Source organism: Hyaena hyaena, unplaced genomic scaffold, assembly GCF_003009895.1.
Source record: "Hyaena hyaena isolate Hyena2069 unplaced genomic scaffold, ASM300989v1 scaffold_602, whole genome shotgun sequence".
Lineage (NCBI taxonomy): Eukaryota > Metazoa > Chordata > Mammalia > Carnivora > Hyaenidae > Hyaena > Hyaena hyaena.
In genome coordinates this window covers 465275-489296 of record NW_024081229.1, presented here as the reverse complement: position 1 = coordinate 489296, position 24022 = coordinate 465275, and the positions used below count along the sequence as shown (strand labels likewise).

Below are 24022 nucleotides of genomic sequence, written 5' to 3'. Positions count from 1 at the left end.
AATTATTGTGGTAACCGCCTCCAACAAGGGCCTTGATGATCCCTGGAACATTCCTCTCCCGTATCATGCCAGAGTTGATCTTTGTGACCAAAAGAATGTGCCAGAAGTGATGATAAGTTACTGCTGGGATGAGATCACCTGTCCTGGCCGTGTGCCCTCCCTACGCCTCTTCTCCGGGTGGCATGCAGCCATGTTCTCGGCAAGCCAGCGAGGCGGCCCACAGGGCAAAGAACTGAGCCTTCCAGGTGGCATCCACGAGAGTCTTTTTGGGAGTGGGTCCTGCAGTGCCATTTCTACCAACCTCTTGACGGCCTGTCCGTGAGAGATCCTGAGCCAGTAACTAATTAATTAGCTCTTGGATTTCTGAGTCTCATGTGGCTTTTGTTTTAAGCTACGTTTGGGGTAATTTGTTATGCAGAAATAAATAATAGGAAAAGAAATTATAAAAGCCAACAGCAGTTGTACACTAGTATTTTCTCTGATGGAAGTATATAGCCAATTCTCCACTTGTCTGTGAAAGAATGGTTTACTATGCAAAACAGCCTGTGCTACTTAATTTGTCACTTCTTTCCTCTCAGGCAAGGGCATGTAATTCAATTTTCTTTAGTGCACTTATTTTTTCAGTCAATATTTGTTGAGTGCCTATCATATATCAGGCAGTATTCCAGGTTCTGGGAACATGTCTGTGACCAAATCAGGCAAAAATCCCAGTCTTCGTGGACTACATTCTAGTAGGGTAAAGCAGGCAATCACAGTAAGAAAGGGACATAGTATGTTAGATGATGATAAATGGCCTGGGAAAACAGAGCCGGGTAAAGAGCATCTAGAGTTCAGTGTAGGAAGAAGCCAAGGAAATGAGATGTTTAAGATTTCATAGGTGGAAGCAGTTCTGCCTTAAAAATCTAAATGTTTATATAAACATGACTAAAGCAACACAACACTGGAAACCCAGCAAGTGCTTATGAAACACTTGCTTTTTTAACAAAGATCTGAAGAGGAAAGGACACAGTGTGCAAACTGGAGGTCACCAATTTTCAACTATTTAAGATCAGGAAGAAGGAAGTGGGAAGAGTGAACCCTGGAGTTTAAGACCAAGACGGTCTGTTCCTTTTCTCTCTCTGACCAACCACTGACCGTCCAGGCTACACACCTCATCAGGTGAGACAACGTGCTTAACTTGGACTGCGTAGAGTTCTCCTGGGGGAGGCAGCAACGAAGGCAGATACGGTGGTAAAACAGGAGTCTCTGTTTCTGACAAGAGCAATTCCTAGGGCACCACAAACCCAGATTTCAGAATAACTATTACAGAAATCCAATACATTCATTACAGTGCCAATTAATTTTCAATTAGCAGAAAGCAAGCTGTCTTAGATAATGAATACCACAAAATAATTTTGTTTTAAAACCAAAATGTGAGTAAAGATCTTCAGCACTTTTTTGTTACCCCAATTAAAACTTTTTTGTTAAAAAAAACTCATGTTTATTTATGTGTACATATTTACATATACATACAAACCTCTAGAAGATTGGCTAACAAACACTTAATGGTAATTGTCACTGCTTAGTGGGACTAGGATATTTGATGTGTAGAAAGGGGAACTTTTTTTCTATTCACATTTCTACAGTATTTATTTTTAGAATAAGTACTTTATAATAAAAACTAAAATAATACATGAAATGCCAAAGGAAGATTCAAGTTAAAATCATCAAAAAGAAAGCGTGCGGTCTTTAAACTCTAAAAAAGCATAATCAAAAATAAAAACTTATGTGATTCTCAAGAGGATCCTGGCAGCCAGCAGTTAACAGCAAAAATATTATAAAATTTTGGGTGTTTTGTTTTTTTTTAAAAGAAAGCTTTGAGAGATTGTAATATGGTAATTAGCATAAAAAATAAAATAATCACATTCAAATTTGTAGATTTATTAATATTTAACATTTCCAAACCCGTGGCAAAATAGAACAAAACCCATCTGAACCACTTAGTAGAGTTCAGCAAAAGTGACTACAACTGCTAAATTTTACTGATTTGTTAAAAAGCACTTTACAATAAGTTTGCTATTTTTATAATCATAGGAATAAAACTACTTATAAATAATGAAACCTTCATTAAAATTCTTCCTGCATCAAAAAGCACAAATGAAAAAAGAAAAAGATTTCACCAAGATTAAAAATGTTGGTGCTTTAAAGGCCATCATTAAGAAAGTGAAAAGACAATCCACAAAATGGGAGGAAATATGTGCAAATCATATTTCTGATAAGGAACTTATATATAGAATATATAAAGAACTCTTACAAGTCAACAAAAACAACGCAACTAAAAATGGGCAAGGGATTTAAAAATTCTTTTTTTACTTTTATTTTCTATTTTTTCTGGTTTATTGAAATATAATTGACATAGAACATTGTACTAGTGCAAGGTATACAACATAATTATTTAATATATGTGTATACTTTGAAATGACCACCACAAAAGGTTAGTTCACACCAATAACCTCATAGTAGTTATAAACCTTTCTTTTTTTTTTTTTTTAATGTTTTTATTTCTGAGAGAGACGGGGAGGGGGAGAGAGGGAAAGAGAGAGAGAGAGANGAGAGAGAGAGAGAGAGAGAATGTGTGTGTGTGTGTGTGTGTGAGAGAGAGAGAGAGAGAGAGAGAGAGAGAGAGAGATCAGGGAAAGGTCAGAGAGGGAGACACAGAATCCAAAGCAGGCTCCAGGCTCTGAGCTGTCAGCACAGAGCCCAACGCGGGGCTCAAACTCACGAACCGTGAGATCATGACCTGAGCCAAAGTCAGACACTTAACTGACTTAGCCACCCAGGTGCCCCTATAAAACTTTTTTCTGATGAAAACATTTAATATCAATTCTCTTAGCAACTTTCAAATATACAACAGTGTTGTTAACTATAATCACCATGTTGTACATTACAACCCTAGGACTTACAACTGGAAGTTTGTATCCTTTGACTTCCTTCATGCATTTCCCCCACTCTTCATCTCTTACCCCTGGCAACCAACAATCTGCTGGATCTGAGTTCAGATTTTTTTTAGATTCCATGTATTAGTGAGATTATACAGTATTTTTGACCTATTTCACTTTACATAATGTCCACATATGTTGTCATAATGGCAGGAGTTCCTTTTCATGGCCAAACAGAATACTTTTCCAGTGTGTACAGACACACAGCCTCACACACTCCCCCCACACCCAGTGTGTACACACAGCCTCACACACACCCCACATCCAGTGTGTACAGACACACAGCCTCACACACTCACCCCACACCCAGTGTATACAGACATGCAGCCCCACACACACCCCACACCCAGTGTGTACAGACACGCAGCCTCACACACATCTCACACCTTTACCCACTCATCCCCTGATGGACACTGAGGCTGTTTCCACGTATTGGCCACTGTAAATAATGCTGCAATGGACACTCGGGCACAGCAGACATTTCGAGACTGATTTTATTTCCTTTGCACATATGCCTAGAAGTGAAATTGACCATGACAGTTCCATGTGTAATTTTTTGAGGAAACTCCATACTGTTTTCCATAGTGGTTGTACCAGTGGACACACCCATCAATGGTGCACAAGGGTTTCCTTTTCTGCACATGCTCACCAGCACTTTTGTCTTTTGTCCTTTCAGTGACAGCCATTCTAACATGTGTGAGGTGACACCTTATTGTGGTTTTGATCTGTGTTTCCCTGATGATTAGTGATGTTGAGCACCTTTTCAACAATTGAGTTGTATAAGTTTTTATATATTTTGGATATTATGCCTTATCAGATATTTGATTTTCAAATATTTCTTCCATTCTATAGGTGGCCTTTTTACTTTGCTGATGTTTTCTCCTGCTGTGCTGAACTCCCTGATGTGATGTAATCCCACCCACTTGTTTAATTTTGTGTTTGTTGGCTTTGCTTTTGGTGTCAAATCCCGGGAAGAGTATTTGAACAGAGATTTCTTCAAAGAAAATATACAAATGGCCAAAAAAAGAGCACATGAAAAGATGCTCACCATCATCAGTCAGCAGAGAAAAGCAAATCAAAATCACAATGAAATACCACTTCACACCTATCCTAGGATGGCTGTGAAAAAGTCAGGTCACAAGTGTTGATAAGGATATGGGGGAAAAAATGGAACCTTGGAGATTCCTAGTGTAAGAGTAAAATGGTGCATCCCCTTTGGAAAACAGTCTCATAGTTCCTTAAAATGGTAAAAAGAATCACTATATGACTCAGCAATTCCACTGGTAGGAATCAAGTCCATACCCAAGAGAAGTGAAAACTGATGTCCACATAAGAACTTGCACGCAAATGTTCACAGCTTTATTCACAACTGCAAAAAGGTGGAAACCCAACTATCCATCAAGAGATGAATGGATAAACAAAATGTAGTATATCATAGAGTGTAAAATTATTCATCAGTAAGAAGGATACATACTGCCATATGAATGAAACTTAAAAATGTTATTCTAGTGAAAGGAACTGTGTTACAAAGGGCTACATATTCTGTGATTCTCTTTATGTAAAATGTCCAGAATAAGAAAATCCAGAGAGACAGATTACTGCTCTCCAGGAGACTAGGAAAGTGGAAAAATGGGAAGTGACCCCTGTTGGTACAGCGTTTCTTTCTGGGATGATGAAATGCTGTGGAATTAAGTAGCTGTAATGACTACACAACTCTGAATATACTAAAAACCACTGCATTGTACATTTTAATATGGTGAGTTTTGTACTATGTAAGTTATGTCTCTATAAAGTTATAAAAGAAATGCTTACTTCCTGATCTTATATTAGATCCTCTGTATTGATGAAGTATCCAAAGTTTCCAAAATGTTTGGATTGAAACTTACCTCAAATCTTATTTCCCATCTTTTGTCCTCGTACTTTTTATCGTAACCTGTAAGTTTCTGAAATAACAAAATATTGTTAATAAACCATCTTCAACTATACTGTTAATAAATAAACCATCTTCAACTATACAATATTTTTAAGGCACTTTCATATTTTGTCCCCACAAAAACTGGGTGCATGTTCTTGTTGGCATTCATGTAGTTATTTTAGGTTAACTATGGGAAAATCTAATGTTCTGAGTAATCTTCATAGTGCAACAATAAGAATCATCAAAATCATGTTAAACACATGTCAATGGTAATCACAGCTACCCTTGAACAACATGAGGGTTAGGAGCATCCACCCTCCCCCCATACACAGTTGAAAATCCACATATAACTTTTGACTCCCCAAAACCTAACTTTTGACCAGAGGCTTACCAATAATCCAAAGAGTTGATGAACACTACTGTATTCTTACAATAAAGTAAGCTAGAAAAAATGTTATTAATAATAAAGAAAATACATTTACAGTACTGTAAAAAAAAAAAAAAAGTCTACATATAAGTGGACCCATGCAGTTCGAAGCTGTGATGTTCAAGGGCCAACTGCAGAAAGGAGTTCTTACCTCGTCTTTTAAATGTTCACACTGCAGAGTACACCTGTAAGGGAGGGGCTCAGTAATCTTTATAAAACCAGTTTAACAGAACACCTTTCATACAAACACGAGTACAAATACACATGCACATACATACACATACCATACACACCCCTCTGCTCAAAAGAAAAAGCTGGCAGTGAGAATTACATGTACAAAGTAATATCACATTTCTATGTGAGAGAAATAGTTTTCTATATTGAACTAAACATTCAATATTTAGTTGTGTCTTGTCACAAAAATGAGTATTTAAAAACCTAACAAGTGAACTGTAAGTCTAGAAATAAAAAATAACTTGCTATGTAAAACATTAATTTTACTATTTATGATGATTCCCTATTGCTACTAAGTGTTTACGGCATCTTGCAATGTGAAAACATAACTATAATAGGCTATTTTTTAAAATATAAAAAACAGAAGCACTGGAAAACTGGAAAGGGCTATTTCTTGAAGCTAAGCTTAAAATCCAGCTCTGAGTTTCCTGTTAGAAAGCAAAATGGGGGAAATGTTAAAATGTCAAATAAAAGGAAAAAAACTTATCTGGGGAGAGAATCCTTTTCTGGTAGCGAATTCTACTAAGATTTTTATATATATGTTCAAACAGCATATATATAAAACATTAGATAATATATGGTTTTTCACTAGGTATGAAGATACAGAAACATGAAATGAATCTTAACGTAATTAAAGTCTTCTTTAGGACATATATAAAGCATGACGTAGTATATTGCTTTCTCAACAAATAATTTAAAAATTCTCTATACTCTCCTAACATGTCAAACACAAAGATATTGGAGACTTGAAGTGTAAGGCAAAACACATTTTATCCAGAATTTTTTTTTCAATAACTTAGGTTCTTATAGAAAAACAGCTCACTTACTTCTTTCAATATCTCTTCAGAATGCTCAGAAGTACAATATTTATGGTATACCATAAAATAAGAAAGTGACATTCCATCAAAATAGAGATGAACTGATGGTTTCCCCCACGGGTTTTCAGGTAATTCCTGTTTAAGTTCAATAAAGATTATTACTATAAAAATAAAGTCTGTTTGAAGATTCAAATTTTATAGCAGACAAATAATGAAGTTGGAGTTCTGACAATCACATTATTACCAGTTTGACTAGTGGCTCATTTCATAAAATTTTCTTCCTGGTCTTTTGGCAGTTTATAACACAGTGATTCTACTATTATAGCTTCTGTAAAATGTATTTCTATTAAAAATAATACTAATAATTTACAGTAAGTAGGAGGAGAAAGAAAAAGTATGTTCAGAGATAAAGAAATGAAGTTTTGTTAATAATCTAAAAATGGCAGAATCAGAAGACATGAGTGACGGTCTAGAAGGAGCTCTGATGACGACTTTAAACTCCTAAGCCACTTAGAGTTAGGGACGCAGTGGACAGGCTGATCATTTCTCATCATCTTCCCTTGGGACCACCTTAGTCCAGACTCCTGTCTCTCTGAGTTCCGGGGATTGCCTTCCAGCAGATCCTGGCGCCTATCTGTTCTACTCTCTAGCTTTTCTCAGCACAGCAGAGTGAAAATACTAGAACGTTAAAGGCAGATCATGTCAGTCCTTACAGCTGAAGCTGTCCCACATCTCTTGCCCGTCTCCAATTCTTTCCCGCCTCGCTGCGCCCGCTGCAGCCAGGGGCCCCTGGCAGCCCTCGGTCGCTCCAGGCTTGCTCTCTCGCTGCACTGTTCTCCAGGGCCCTCCTGGTTTGTCCTCTCACCATTTCAGAATCTTTACTCACATCTCATTTTTTTGCAGTGAGGTCTTCCTTGACCACTGTATTTAAAATGTTACTCCTCCCCCGCCACACTTTCCCCATCAGCCCTTCCTGCTTTGTTTTCTTCCTAGCACTTACCACAATCTAATATAGCTTCTAGGTTACGTTTTTAAATTTTGTTTCCCACCACTGAAATGGAAGCTCCCCAAGGGAGAAATCTGACTATTCAGTCCATTGTTGTGCCTCCAGGCTGAGAACAGAGTTCAGCACAGAAGAGGCAGGCAGGCAGTATTTCTTAGCACACACAAGTCTCGGTAAGGTCAGGTACGGCGGTAAGGGCTGTGGGCATGCACATTCGTGGTTTCTGACAATTTAAGCAGCCTTGGGTGTCCTATGAATTGTTCTCCTGTGTGAAGCTAAGCAGCAAAGAAAGCTACCTTGATAAACTAAGAAATGCTGATCTCTACCTTACTGCCATGATTTTCCAGAAGGGCTGTGAGTAACGAGAGCGGGCTCTTGGTTCCGACATCAGCTCTGTACTGTCTTATAGAAGCGGTGTGCGGCTCTTGTTAAGTCTTTACCACCCTATACTCAACCACCTTTCATACAGAAACACCTTCCTGACAGTGTTTGTATCTTCCTACTGGAATCCTCAAACAGAGTTGCAGAGTAATCTCATTACTTCACTGCTCAGAAACCTCTAACGGGGCTCCGCTGATTCACCACTACTTCTCCTCACAAAACCTCCATGATTCTAGTCAAACAGTTATGCTATTTCCTAACTGCCGTGCCCAGTTCTGTCTCTCTATGCCAACTTACAAATTCCATTCCCCTGGTCAGAAGAACTTTCTCAACTTTTCTTTAAGGGCTACCTCACTGACTGTCTCTAAATTCCTAGAACATTTACTCTTTTTACCAGTCACTCGTCTCTTCGCATGTCACTTTGTAGTGTGAAGTTTTTAGGTTTGTGTCTTAGATCTAGTTGTTTCACTAATTAGATGAGGTCTTTGAGGACCTGCACCGAACATAGTGCTAAACACATGGTCACATCCTGAGAACTACTACATATATTTATAAACATCTCCAATTCTTTGATATTGCTCCTTATTAAGTGTTAATAAAGCACTTTAGTGCTTATGACAGTTCTCACAAACTTGCTCAAAATTAGATTTAAATCAAGCCTAGAAACCAAAGTTGTAACTTTTCCATGTTAATAAGCTATATTCATATAGGAAAACTGTTCATCATAAAAACATTTCTCTAATTATGTTGCCTACAACAGTTTATGGCCAATAACTTAAATCAACAATATATGCTTTGAATATAAATTACCATAATGTGAATTTCCACCTCTCTCTTTGAAAGCAGTTCCTGAAGGAGTTCTATTGCATCTGGTTGCCAGACATTCCCAACCTATTTGGGATTAATAAGCTCAGATTCTTTCACACTTTCACAAAATATGACAGAGCAGAAAGCAAGTGAAGTTATACAAAAGTAGCCATAAACAGATAACAGTCAACAGAAGTATAAAATATACAAGCAGTTTTAAGAGAATATCATGGGTATATGAAACTAATAATTTGTTTGAGTTTACCCCCACAGTTCTCTCTTAAAGCTTTGTTGGCTTTAAAAATATAAATCTACATTAAAAACAAAGCATCGTAAAACTTTTTATTTAAATACCAATATGCCAATGTGGTGCTTGTATAATGCTTACAGTAGGTATTTATTAAGGACCAGTGATGGTTGTGTTTTTAATGTTAAGAAGTTTAGCTTTGCGCAGTGGCAGTATCGTAGCCAATGAGGTTTATCCGAGGCGCGATTATTGCTAATTTAATGTTAAGAAGTTCACATGGCAAAGAATTGGGGCCTCTTGGCAAAAGCCGCTGAGGAGCCCTAACTTCCAGACACTGCCGTGTGAATGTGACTGGGAGGCAGATCTGCTATTCCAGGGGACCCTTCAGATGATTGTACGTACTCATGCGTGGACATATCCACTGCAGTTATTACTGGGGGTTCTGAACCAAAACCACTCAGTTAAGCTGCTCCCATTCCCTGAACCACAGAAACCATATGAGAAGAAAAAAAGTTATTGTTGATTACACCACTAAGTTTTAGCTTCATGCCTCATGCAGCAAGAGATAATATAATACTCCTTTATCTGATTCCCAGCTTCAAATGTGTTGTGATTTTATTTGATGAAGAAATAACTAAATTTTAAGTCTTACACTTTCCCAGTTATGAAGATACCAGGTCTCTTTACTTATTCAGATTTTTTTAATGTTTATTTTTGAGAGAGAGAGAGAGCAAGCACATGAGCATGAGTGAGGGAGGGGCAGAGAGAGAAAGGGAGACACAGAATCTGGAGGAGGCTGCACACTGGGCTGTTAGCACAGAGCCCAACACGGGGTTCAAACTCGTGAACTGCACAATCATGACTTGACCTGAAGTCAGATGCTTAACTGAGTCACCCAGGCACCCCTCAGATTGTTGTTTTTGTTTTTTTAAATATCCTTCAGTTTGACTTTGTAGTTTTCTTTAAAAAGGCCCTCTAGCTGTCTTATTAAACTTATTTCTAAGCATTTTATTATTTTTGCTACAACTGAAAGGGATTTCATCTTACATTCTAATTTCTAGAAAATTATTAATAAAAAGGTAATATTTAAAATTAATCATCCTACAAATCACAATTTACTCACAGATTTGATATTATAGAGCTGACAAGGAATACAAAACTGGGGTGTATCAGGATATAGTAAAATAGGGTAAAGATGACACTGTGGAATCTTCTCGGTGAATCCATGATCTAAATATTGTACCTGAAACAAGACAAATAAATTTTATAATATAAATTGATTATTAAAAACTACAGGCCAGAAAGGACTCTTTGGTATTTAAAAAACCAGACATCCTAGAAAGAGATCTAAGTGGATTTGAAAAATTTCCATAAAAAAAGAAACACTGTATTCCCTTATTCCATATATTAATATTTCATTCTCAATATGAGTATTAAATTTCATTGTCAAAAGTTTTTTTTACACATAAACCTAAGTTTTTTTTAACTGAGTCTTATTAGATTTACAGATTCCTTGAGAATTTCTTTGTGAAGATAATTTAATTTTGTTTTGTTTTTCTAAGTATTTCTGAAACACTGGAGTATACTGGTTTGTCTTCTTGTTGGATTTTGAGAGTTCTTTGTACATTTTGGATAATAGTCCTTTATCAGATGTGCCTTTTGAAAATATTTTCTCCCAGTGTGTGGCTTCTCATTCTTTTGACATTGGCTTTCACAGAGGGGAAGTTTTTAATTTAAATGAAGTCTAGTTTATTCTTATTTCTTTCATGAGTCATGTCTTTGGTGCTATATCTAAAGTCATTACCATCCCCAAGTCATTACCATCTTCTGGGAGTTTTATAGTTTCGTGTTTTACATTTAGGTCTGTGATCCATTTTGAGTTAAATTTTTTTTGAAGAGGGTGAAAGTCTGTGTGCAGATCCATTTTTCTGTAAGTGGATGCTCACTTGCTCCTGTAGCATTAACTCAAGAGACCATCTTTGCTTGTTTTGCCTTTGCTCTTTTATCAAAGATCAATTGACTATATTTATGTGAGTCTATTTCTAGGCTCTCTATTTTGTTCCATTTTTCCATTTATTTATTTTTATTTTTTGCTAATACTACAATGTATCAATTACTGAACTTTATAGTGAAGTCTTGAAGTAAGGTAGCATCAGACCTCTGATTTTGTTCTTCTCTTTTAATTTGTGTTGGCTATTCTGGGTCTTTTGCCTCTTCCTATAAACTTTAAAATCAATTTGTTGATATCCCCAAAATAACTTGTGGGGATTTTGACTGGGATTGTATTGCATCAAAAATCAAGTTGGGAAAAACTGACATTTTAACAATACTGAGTCTTCCTATTCATGAACTAGAATACACCTCCATTTTGTTCTTTGATTTTGTTCATCAGAGTTTTGTAGTTTCCCTTCTATAGATAGATCTTGTACATATTCTGTTGCTGATGAATTAGTCCAGAGACGTCAATTATATCCAGTTGATTGATGGTATTTTTGAGTTCAACTATGTCCTTACTGCTTCTTTGCTTGATGGATCCGTCCGTTTCTGATAGTGTTGAAGTCCACAACTATGATAATGGGTACAACTATTTCTCCTTGAAATTCTATTAGTACCTGCCTGATGCAGATTTACTCTGCTGTTATGCACATACACATCAGGAACTGTAATGTCTTCTTGGAGAACTGACCCCTCTGTCATTATGTAACACCCTTCTTTATCGGTGATAACTTTCCTGCTTTGAAGTCTACTCTGAAAGTCTACTCCTGCTTCTTCTGATGAGTATTGGCACACAATATTTTTCTCTATCCACTCACTTTTAATCTATGTGTCTTGTACATAAAGTGGGTTTCTTGTAGACACATACAGTTAATTAGTACATGTTATTATTTTCCATTTGTTGCTTGTCTTTGTTCTTGTTTTTCACTATTTTTCTCCCTCTTATGGTTTTAAATGAGCATTTTATATAATTGCATTTTCTTCTTAGCATATCAGTTATACTTTTCTAAAAGCACTTTTTAGGGGCACTTGGGTGGCTCAGTTAAGCATCTGACTCTTGACCTCAGCTCAGGTCTTGATCTCATGGTTCTGAGTTCAAGCCCTGCACTGGGCTCCATGCTGGGCATGAGCCTACTTAAAAAAAAAAGGGGGGGGAGCATTTTTTAGTAGTTTCCATTCAGTTCTCTATAATACTTATTATCATCATTATTATTAAACATTTACACAGAATCCAAGTCTACTTTCAAGTAACATTTTACCACTTTGCAGGTATCATGAGTACCTTAGGATAACAAACCAATCCTAATTCCCTTTTTCCATTCTTTGTTCTATGGTCATTCATTTCACTTATATTTAAGTATGTGTAATCTGCATACTGTATATTCATGTAAGCACATATAGTAAACACACTGTTGCTATTATTACTATGAACTATTATGCTACATCAATTAAGAAAACAAGTTTTATTTTATCTCCACTTATTCCTTCTTCAGTTCTCTTTATGCAGATCTGGGTTTCTGACCTTTATCATTTTCCTTCTCTTTAAAGAATTAAAAAAATTTTTAAACTTTTATTCATTTTTGAAAGAGACAGAGAAACAGAGAATGAGTGGGGGGAGGGACAGAGAGAGAGGAAGGCACAGAATCCAAAACAGGCTCCATGCTCTCAGCTGTCAGCACAGAGCCCAATGTGGGGCTTGAACCCACAAACTGTGAGATCATGGCTGGAGTCAAAGTCAGATGCTTAAACAAACTAAGCCACCCAGGCACCCCTAAAACATTTAATATTTCTTGCAAGGCAGGTCTACTAGCAAAAAGTTCAATTTTTGTTTCTCTGCAAAAGTGTTTGTATCTTATTCAGTGTTTTGAAGGATAATTTCACAGGTTGGTGAGGTGTTTTTCTTAAGATTTTAAATATTTCACTTTAAATATTTTATGGAAAAAATATGGAATTTTAAATATTCCACTTTCTTATTGTTTGTATGGCTTCTGAGGAGAAATTGGATGTAATTCTTATTTAATTTTTTTACAGTTTATTTATTTTGAGAGAGAGAGAGAGAGCGCGCGCGCGCAAGAGCGAGCAGGGGAGGGGCAGAAAAAGAGGGATAGAGGATCCCAAGCAGGTCTGCATTGTGAGTACAGAGCCCAACGTGGGACTAAATCTCATGAACCATGAGATCATGACCTGAACCGAAATCAAGAGTCAGATGCTTAACTGAATGAGCCACCCAGGTACCCCTGGATTGAATTCTTATCTTTGTTCCTCTATAGGTGAGGTGCTTCAATGCTTTGGCTTATCTCAGGATTTTTTAACTTCAATTTTCTGTAAATCCAAATGATATGCCCAGGTATAGTTTTTAAAATTTGTTTTTGTTTTTGCATTTATCCTGGCTAGTGTTCTCTTAGCTCCTGGAACTGTAGTTGAGTGTCTGACATTACTTTGGGGGAAATTCTCAGTCATAATTGTTTTAAATACTTCTTTCAATCCTTTCTCTCTTCTACTGGTATGCACATTATCCATATGCTATCCATTCTGTAGTTGTCCTACAGTCTATGGGTTGTTTTTTTTTTTTTTTTTTTTGTCTTTTTTCTCTTACTTTTCAGTTTTGGAGGTCTCTATTGATATAATCTTTCCAGTCTACTAATAAGCCCATCAAATGCATTCATTTTTGTTTATATATATATTTTTTTTGTCTTAGTATTTTACTTTTACTATCCATGTTTCTGCACACGGTCTACTTTATCCACGAGAGTCCTTATCACATTAATCACAGTTGTTTTAAATTTTTTTTTAGATTTTTAATATTTTTATTTATTTCTGAGAGAGAGAGAGGCAGCGTGAGCAGGGGAGGATCAGAGAGAGAGGGAGATACAGAATCTGAAGCAGGCTCCAGGCTCTGAGCTGTCAGCACAGAGCCCTACATGGGGCCTGATCCCACGGACCATGAGATCATGACCTGAGCTGAAGTCGGACGCTTAACCGACTGAGCCACCCAGGCGCCCCAATCACAGTTGTTTTAAATTCTCAGATAATTCCAACATCTCTGTCATGTCTTGTTTCTGATGTGTCTCTGTCTCTTCCAGTTGTGTTTTTTACCATTTAATGGGACTTCCAATTTTTCTCTCTTTAAAAGTTAAAATTTATTTTAATTGACGTGTAGCATTATATTAGTTTCAGGTATACGAATAATGACTTGGTATTTGTATATAATGTCAAATGATTACCACAATAAATGTAATTAATAGCCATTGTCATACATAAATTATTTTGAGAGGAAAACTTTAAGATTTACTCTTCGTAATGTTCAAATATACAATATAGTATTATTAACTATAGTCACCATGCTGTACACTACATCTCCAAGATTTATTTTATAGCTGGATGTTTGTGCTTGTTGATCCCTTCACCCATTTTGCACACACCCCCTTTCATTTCTTGCAACCACCAATCTGTTCTCTGCATCAATGAGCTTAGTATTTTTTGATGCTGATGGTGTTTTTTTTTATATTCCACAAATAAGTGAGATCATGTGGTATTTGTCCTTCTCTGACTTATTTCACTTTGCAGAATGTCAAGGTCTATATTGTTGCAAATGGTAAGTTTTCCTTCTTTTTTTGTGACATATATATATATGTATATGTACCCCATTTTGTTCATCCATACACCCATCAAAAGACACTTAGGCTGCTTCCATATCTTGGCTGTTGTAAATAATGCTGCAATGGACATGGGGGTGCATATATCTTTGAGTGTTTTCATTTCCTTCAGATAAATACCCAGAAGTGGACTTTCTGTATAGGATAGTTCTGTTTTAATTTTTTGAGGAACCTTCATACTGTTTCCGTAGTGGTTGCACCAATTTACATTCCCAGTGCACAAGGATTCTCTTCTGTCCACATTCTCACCAACACTTGTTATTTCTCGACCTTTCAGTAAGTCCTTCGAACAAGTATGAAGTGACATTTTGGCTTTGATGTGCATTTCCCTAAAGATTAGTGACTTTGAGCACATTTTCATGTACATGCTGGTCATCTGTATGTCTTCTTTGGAAACATGTCTATTCAGATCCTCTACCCATTTTATAATCAGACTGTGTTTTGCTATTGAGTTGTATGGGTTCTTTATATATTTTAAATATTAGTGCCTTATCAGATACATGATGCAATTTTTTTCCCATTTCACAAGTTGCCTTTTAATTTTACTGATGGTTTCCTTTGCTGTGGAAAATTTTTTAGTTTGATGTACTCCCAGGTGTTTATTTTTGCTTTGGTAGCCTTTGCTTTTGGTGTATTCAAAAATCACCAAGACGTGGGGCGCCTGGGTGGCTTAGTCGGTTAAGCGTCCGACTTTCGCTTAGGTCATCATCTTGCGGTTTGTGGGTTCAAGCCCTGCGTCGGGCTCTGTGCTGACTGCCAGCTCAGAGCCTGGAGCCTGTTTCAGAGTCTGTGACTCCCTCTCTCTGACCCTCCCCTGCTCACGCTGTCTCAGTGTCTCGCTGTCTCTCTCTCTCTCCCCTAGAAAAAAAAAAAATCACCAAGACTCATCATCAAGGAGTTATTGCTTGTGTTTTCTTCTAAGAGTTTTATGGTTTCAGGTCTTTACTTCAAATCTTTGATGCATTTTGAGTTAAGTTTTGTGTATAGCATATGATAAAATCCAGTTTCACTCTTTTCCATGTTGTTGTACAGTTTTCTCAACATCATTTATTGAAGGGAGTGTCTTTTTCCCACTTGGTTCCCACTTTATTCTTGGTTCCTTTACCATAAATTAATTGACCACATAAGCATGGGTTTATTTCTGGGCTTTCTATTCTCTTCCACTGTGTCTGTTTTCATGCCAATGCCATACTTTTTTTACTATAATTTTTTAAAGTTTATTTGAGAGAGAGAGTGGGGGGTGGGTGGGGGTGGGGCAGGGAGAGAGAATCTCCACAAGTAGGCTCCACACTGTCAGCACAGAGCCCAACAAGGGACTTGATCTGTGAGATCATGACTCAAGCCAAAATCAAGAGTCGGCTCTTAACTGACTGAACCACCCAGGAACCACTGTAACTTTTTTCTCAATGTGGATATGATGTAATGTGTAAAGGGAACTACTATAACTAAGCCTTCAGTAATGTGTTAGTAAAATGTGAAGGGAGGGAAGCATTCCACAGCCCTATATTTAGGTCTCAGCCTTTTAGTGAGCATATGACTCTAGACTGTAAACTTCGTGTTTCTCAGTTTTGTACTTCTCCTCCTTTAGGGATGGGAGAGGATGGATAAAGTGGGTTGGAGTTGGGTATATCCTTTCTTCCATATTCAGTTAACTGGAATTGGGTACTTTCTTTTCCCCTAGGCCAGTTAGGCTGGTAACATCCTAGCTGCATAGGCCCTGGTTAACTAGTTTTCCTGAGGGCAGGCCTTGTTACAATAAACCAGTATGGTTTCACATATTTCAAAGGCTCCTTTGAGGAGAAGTATGAGGGTATTTTTCTCTGATATTTATTCTGTGAATCAGGTCAAGCTCCTAAGGGCACATGCCATGGAACTGTGGGGAGCCTTCCTACGACTGGGTGTGTCAAGTTTTTAGCTTTCAGAGTTGTCCACATTGAGTCATCTCCGGCAATACCTCAATTCCAGTTCCAGTTGTGAGTACCTGCTCCTATGAGCTGTGACTCGCTGTATTTCCTGACTTTGGGGGACAGTGGTTTACCCTGTATACTCCTTCTGGTATGAATCCAACAAGAGCTGTTGACTTTTCAGAGTGCTGAGCTTTTTACTTGTTAGAATGATGTGGCAACTTCCAAGCTCCTTACTCATGCGTCCAGACCCAGACGTCCTCAACAACCTGTTTTCTTTTCTTTTTTCTTTTTTTTTTTTTTTTTTACAAATAGTTTATTGTCAAGTTGGTTTCCATATAACACCCAGTGCTCATCCCCACAAGTGCCCTCCTCCATGCCCATCTCCCCTCTCCCCATTAGTCCTCAGTAACAACCTGTTTTCGAAATGCTTTATTTTTGACAATTCAACTTCTAAAGTTACTAATAAGGAATGTCAGTTAAGTGATTTCTTTTGTCCCAATGTAATGAAATTAACATATCACTATTTAAGACTGGTTTGGCAATCAGCATTTTAAAAAGTGAAATAGAACTGAGTAAAAGGTATCTGAGTACATTACAGGTAGTTAGGGTGAGTACAGGTTAATACTTCTGTGTTTTTAAGATTTTAAGTAATCTCTACACCCAATTCAGGGCTCAAACTTACAACCCCTGAAATGTAAAATGACCTTAAGAAAAAATAAAAAGTAATTATTAAAATATCAAAGTATAATAAAATTTTAAAACAGAGATCTTCGTGTGAGAAAAATCAACGTTCACCACCATCCTATTAAGATTCCATATACATAAAGTTCATGAGTTATGATAAGAAAATTGAATTTTAGTTTACTTTTCTAAAAATTTTATTTCTGAGGGAGTGGGGGGAGGGGAGAGAGAGCGAGCAAGTGAGTGAGCATCAGCAGGGGAGGGTCAGAGAGAGAGGGAGACACAGAATCCCAAGCAGGCTCCAGGCTCTGAGCTGTCAGCACAGAGCCTGATGCGGGGATTGAACTCACAAACCATGAGATCATGACCTGAGTCCAAGCTGGACGCTTAACCAACTGAGCCACCCAGGTGCCCTGAATTTTAGTTTACTTTTATATTAAAAAAGAAAAGGGGTTTCCTTAACAATTCAAATGTATGTGAAAATGACCTTATTTGCATATCAACATGAATCTTGAAGTATCCATATGCTTAAATACTGAAAATTTGAAACCATTTTACTTTTATTAAAATGATTTAAAGCTTGTAGTCCAGCAGAAAAAGCACATGACTCAGATTAGAAATTCAGAAATCAGATACATAGATATGAATTCCAGCATCACTACCCCTGATATGGTGACCTTGGGCATGTCCCTGGATCTCAATTTTAATTCTCTTATTAGTAAAATGGGAATAATCTACTCTATGATAGTTGGAAACAAATTATAAAATATGAATGCACGTATGTGAAAGAAGCTTAAAAACCTGAAGTGCTATGTAATTGCTAGGTATCGACATCAAATATATAATAAAATTCTTGTGCAAGTAGAAATAAAAGACTTTTATTTTTCCTCCCCTCTTAAAACTACAGTTTTTCAAAATATGCAATTCTCTGAAGATTCTGCATTAAACTCAAGTACTATTTCAGTATTCTGGAAAGATAAACTGTTACTGTGAAAGAGTAAACTAGCTGGGCTATAAACAAATTTGCTAAGGAAATATCTAACCTATTGGAAAGCAAGTTGCCTTGCTTGTTTGTGTACAAATAGGGCTGCCAATTACAAATAAGTGGTACCATTAAGGTACCAGAGGCCAAATCCCTACCTGGAAATATTCAAGTTAATAAATGTTCTTGGAAATAAAAATTCTTATTCATTCATTTATTTTTGAGAGAGCACATGCATCTGTGTGTGCACAAGTGGGGAGAAGGCAAAGAGAGAATCCCAAACAGGCTCCATGCTGTCAGCACACAGCCTGCTGCAGGGCTTGATCTCACAAATCATGAAATCATGACCCAAGCCATAATCGAGAGTCAGAGGCTTAAAAAACTGAGCCACCCAGACCCCTATTTATTTTTAAGTTCTCTCTACACCCAACCGGGTGCTTAAACTTATGACCCCAAGATTGAGAGTCACAGACTCTACTGACTCACCCAGGTGACTCACCCAGAATTGTAATAAAAATTCTTATTACAGGGGCGCCTGGGTGGCTTAGTCGGTTGAGCGTCCGACTTTCGCTTAGGTCATGATCTCGCGGTTCGTGGGTTCGAGCCCCGCGTCGGGCTCTGTGCTGACTTCCAGCTCAGAGCCTGGAGCCTGTTTCAGTCTGTGACTCCCTCTCTCTCTGACCCTCCCCTGCTCATGCTGTCTCTCTCTCTCTCTCCTAGAAATAAATAAAACATAAAAAAAAAAAAATAAAAAAAAAAATAAAAATTCTTATTACAAATAAATGTGTAATGTATCTGGTCTTCCTAGAACACTGAACTCATTAATACATGTTTTAATCAAACTTTCATGTATGTAGACTCTAAAGACCACTTACCATTATAACATTTAGCTGTAAAGTAGTCACAGAAGTGTATCCGACTCACCTTAATAGTGCCGCCAACAACTTCCATCACCTTGCCTCGATACCACATAGTGTCTGATCCTCTTACTGCACAGGCTTCTCCCTTCTTCCAGAAATAAGGCTCCAAAAGGCCAAGGCATTTTAAATTACTTTGAATTTCATTCATCATTTTTATTAGCTCAAATTCTGAAGAAATTATTAAAAATACAAAGCATTTAGGAAGAATTTCCTACCATTTTCAATATGAAATGATTAACACCTTTAATAATTCATCACCTGGGTAACACTATAAGGAGTTAATAGAGCTTTAATAAAAATCTAACTCCTTCAGTAGCTTCTGTATGTTTCAAAACATAGAACTAATAGCATGTAAATAATTATTTACATGATCTCTGGTCATAAAGGCAAGCATTATTTTGGTAATAAAGCATGGTTAAAAGCTCTAAACACATAACGGATAGCCACATATAAAAGACCCAACATGTTAAGATAATGTCATTTTACCATCATACTTAAGTAAAATAGAACACAAGTCAGGTGTTACTTGATGCTTAGATAGGTACTGCATAGTGCTTGAACATAAAATTGCATTATTAATGTTGATATTTACTGCTAAATAGCTCACCATTTCCACAGTAAATACATATTCCCATACTGATAGCACTGAGGGCAAAGTATGGGGAAGTTGCCACATCAGTTCTACCACTTGAGTTGTGTGATCCTGAGTTGTTTACCTCCATACCCCAGTTGAATCTATGAACCTGGTACCACAGAGCCTGTCTCCATGATCAGTACTGCGGGGGACTCACCCGTAAACCTGGTGTCACAGAGCCTGTCTGCCGAATAAGTATTGTGAAGGATTCCATATATAACAACCAGCACATTGCCTGACAACATAACACTCAACCAGCTTTAGCTATGACTATTCACTTCTAGATTAGTCAATTGCCCTGATTTGTTTTGTGTTTGAATTAAAAATGACAACAACAACCAGCATTTAGGAGGTCATCAAATGAGACAAAAATTTCAAGAAATTCATAGTCATCACACCCCTGTCCATAGGTGGAAACTTACCATGGAGCCAATGAAACTTAAATACCGTGAGTGCTAGAGCTGCTGTGAGTTATAAAGTACTCACATAAAAGTATATATAAAGTTATAAAGTTATAAAGTACGCTGGATGTACCCAGGGTGGAGTGAGGAAATGTTTGTACACAACCCTAAGGAGATCACAGACAGGATTTGAATCATCTCAAAAGGCTCTCAGTCTCCAGTCATTTGTCATGATTTCTTTCCTATTCTAAATGAATAAAAACTTTTGTATTCTTTTTTCTTCGAAAGCCTCCAAAGTGCGTAAGTGCCAGGTCTTACAAACTTGGACCACCCCCATGTTTATCTTAGGTCCAGTATCTCTCCCCAGAGTCTCAACAAATCATTTTATGTGAAAAGCACTTTGCATGAGTTATTTTCACAACAAACCTGTGAAAATGAGTTAAATATTGCCCAAGGTATTTCAATCTGTGTCTACTTTATACAGAACTGGGCTGCTAGCTACTATTAGTGATTAATCCTCCATAACTTAAAAAAAATATTACCTGACAATTTAGGTACTACAAATATAGTTCCATCATCGCCAATGCAGCTGACTGTTGCTTCAAATACTTTCATGTTAGGAATAGTTGGTGGTTTATAGCATCCAGTGGTTCTTGGTTCTGGAATTTTCTGCTTAAATTCAGATACCTTGTGTTCATTGATAACATCAGCAGTTTTTTTGTCAGGGTCAAAGTCAGTCTTAATACACTTCATAACCATTGAATCTTCTTCTTCTGGGGGTATTTCCAGAGACTTCTCAGATGAATAGCTGTTATTTAATTTTTTATTTCTGTAACATCCAAAAAATAATATATCTAAACATGAGCACATAAAAATATTCTCTGGAAAACAATGTAAAGAGAGTCCTTCAAATATAGTGGAAATTTAAAGAAAATATTTGCTCTCGTCTAGGATATATTAGTCTAACTTGTTACATAAAAATGAGCATAATTTAAATTATAATAAAAATTATTTTAAATTATAAATGAGCTTGAGAAAAAATATAGAATTTCACTTAAACATTTTAAATTACTATGTCATATTTACATGTTATTTTGTCTTAAAATCTCATAAGTATATCACAAGTATTATACAATTAACTAGATCTTAAAGGGAAATACAACATCTTCAGATTGATTCTAACTTAGTCCACAGATAGAATATATACACATTCTATCAAAATAATACAAATAATAAGTTCCTTAAAAACACAATGCAGTACTACTGAGATAGTGTCAGTGGTAATAAGCTATACCTCAATTGTTTTACTTCCTGTCATTCCCTTCCAGTTAAAAAAAAAAAAAGTAAGCCTAGTATAAAAAATCGTACAGGAAATATTATTTTCATAGAATTATATATTTTTGTTTCTTCTACTCTTATATCTTCTTTAAAAAAAAAGGAGATAAACACTTGTGAGATAGCTACGTAATTCTTCAATTAACATCGTTCCCACTTGGTCTTCAGCCTTTAGAAGTCTAATAGTTTTAGTACTGTAAAAGCAGTAAGAAACATCACAGTGGCAGATGTTAGCAGTATCGGGGCGCCTGGGTGGCTCAGCAGGTTAAGCACCTGACTTCGGCTCAGGTTATGATCTCACAGTTCGTGGGTCTGAGCCCTGCATCAGGCTCTGTGCTGACAGCTCAGAGCCTGAAGCCTGCTTTGGATTCTGTTTCTCCCTCTCTCTCTGACCCTCCTGTGCTCACGCTGTGTGTGTCTCTCTCTCTTTCAGAAATAAATAAGTAAAAACATTTTTTAAAAAAGATTTTTCACTTTAACATTTCTTTTATCAAGGAGTTGCTTTAGCCTAAAGCCAGCGAGTGTGAAAAGAGACACATGCAGGATGTCTTTACACAGAGTCTAGCTGTAAGCCAATACTTAGGCAGTTAAGCCAGCATTTACCATGCTTACCTAACTACTTCACATCCCATTTTATTTCCGATTTCTCATTCTCCTACCATTCCATCAGGACTAGGGTCCTGACCCAAATAAGGTAAGCTGTAATAATGCAAGATAAAAAAAGACATCTGGCCACGTATGGTACAAAGTGGCTACTTGGAATATGTGTTTGCAATGCTAATATATCTTATATCTAGAAGAAAAGAAATAAACAGCAGCAGCTAGGGCTATCGCAACATTCTTATCCTTTGCCCTTTGGACCAATTGTACCTTAAACCACAAACTTAGTACCTGAAAGGTCTAAATTTAAATATTGTTCAAATACTTTTCTGCTATCAATTTGTGTTTCACATAAACCCATGTTCATGTATACTTACCACAATTTCCAAGATAAAGCTTAAACATTTCTGTCTAAGCACATGATGGCAAAGGGCAAGGATATGGTACCCACTATATAATTCTCTTTTCCTTTGGTTTCGAGTATAAATGCCAAAGCAAAAGGGAAAACATAAAAGCAGAAATGTCAGTAGGGATTTAAATATGCAAGAGCTAATGAGCCTGAATAAAGAAATAAGCAATCCTGAATGAACTTAATTCTGAGCTGGCTTCTCAAGATTAGTTTATAAATCATTAGGAGCAAACAAGACGAAAGCACACAGGTATAAGGATTTACGCAGGCAAATAAGAAGCCTCAATTATAAACTGAGGTAAAAAAAAAAAAAAAAAAGTCTATACCTCCTTTCTCTCAAAGCCAAACCCTTTTTAATCAAATATTTAGAAACATCAACACGTTCTCCTTTTTCATCTCTGCAGAAAATTTTCACAGGTAATGGCCATGTTGTATTGCTTTCCTGCAGTGATTTAAGAGCACAGTTAACATGAAATACTTAAAGGACACCTTATAAACAGCATACTTCACACAGGCATTTTCTCCACATTTATCCAAGTCAGAAAAATAATTTCCAGCCAAGTAATTTTGATACCTGACTCAGTATCAGAGAGAAAATAACATGGAAGAGAGTCAAGTGGGACAGGCAGTTGGTTTGTGAAATGTGTCAGGAAGACCTCACTATCTTACCTTTTTTTTAAAGTTTATTTATTTATTTTGAGAAAGAGAGACAGTGAGCAGGTGTGCATGAGTGGAGGAGGGGCAGAGAGAGAGAAGGAGAGACCGAGAATCCCAAGCAGGTTCTGCAACATCAGCGCAGAGCCCAAAGTGGGGTTCAAACCCAAAAACTGAGTCAAAGTCAGATGCTCAACTGACTGAGCCACCCAGAGACCCCAGGAAGACCTCACTGTCAAGGTGAAATGTGGGTCTATGTGTCAGGGGAGACCGAATGAAAACTTTTCTTCCAGCCCAGAATGGGTTGAGGGAACATAAGTTACGAATTTGTCTATCCTCCTAAACCCTTTGCAAATTATAGAGCTGAAATGTATTTTCCCAGGTGTGCTGTGTGTGTGAGTTTCTGTGCGTCCACACGCACGCAAAGGAAAGGAAGGAAAGTGCTTGCAAGGCCTATATACTCTGCTTCAAATGGAATTAGGAAAATGGAGAAAGTACACATAGAAAAAGTAACATGGAAAAATTACCCAAGAAAATTCTAATCATCAACACAATAAAAGGTATCCCACTGGATTAAAAGTAAAGAAAGAATAGTTTTAAGAGTTCTGAAAAAATATATCCCTCTTCTCAAACCTCATACTTACACAAACACCCATTCTTTTACATACAATCAATATGATTTCACTAGAAGACTAACTCTTCAGTTTATAAAGACTAGCAAATGCTCTCTAGTGGGGCACCTGGGTGGCTCAGTCAGTGAAGCATCCGACTTTGGCTCAGGTCATGATCTTTCAGGTCTGTGGGTTCAAGCCCCATGCTGGGCTCTGTGCTGACAGCTTAGAGCCTGGAGCCTGCTTCAGATTCTCTATCTCCCTCTCTCTCTCTGCCCCTCCCTCCCCACATTCTCTGTCTCTCTCTCAAAAAAAAAAAACATTAAACGTAAAAAAAAAAAAAAAGAAATGCTCTCTAGCATAATGTTTTTTAACATGTAAATTATCGACTCAAGGTTATTACTTTAGAAATGCTTTAATTCATATA

At 37.0% G+C, this 24022-nt stretch overlaps 1 protein-coding gene and 1 non-coding gene across 2 annotated transcripts in view; one reads left to right on the top strand and one right to left on the bottom strand.

The window, feature by feature from the left end:
* The window catches only part of RNF17 (ring finger protein 17), a 121627-nt gene that overhangs the window by 10462 nt on the left and 87143 nt on the right, over positions 1–24022 (bottom strand). Inside the window, exons 25-32 of the mRNA XM_039256942.1 lie at positions 22657–22772; positions 20529–20815; positions 18956–19119; positions 9934–10053; positions 8567–8647; positions 6382–6507; positions 4865–4921; positions 1151–1267 (exon numbers count right to left, since the gene is read on the bottom strand). Of these exons, the coding sequence (XP_039112873.1) occupies positions 1151–1267; positions 4865–4921; positions 6382–6507; positions 8567–8647; positions 9934–10053; positions 18956–19119; positions 20529–20815; positions 22657–22772 (1068 nt within the window). The remainder of the gene's footprint in view (positions 1–1150; positions 1268–4864; positions 4922–6381; positions 6508–8566; positions 8648–9933; positions 10054–18955; positions 19120–20528; positions 20816–22656; positions 22773–24022) is intronic.
* LOC120248587 lies at positions 9006–9153 on the top strand. The gene has a single exon (XR_005532612.1). It is a non-coding gene; the product is annotated as a U4 spliceosomal RNA (small nuclear RNA).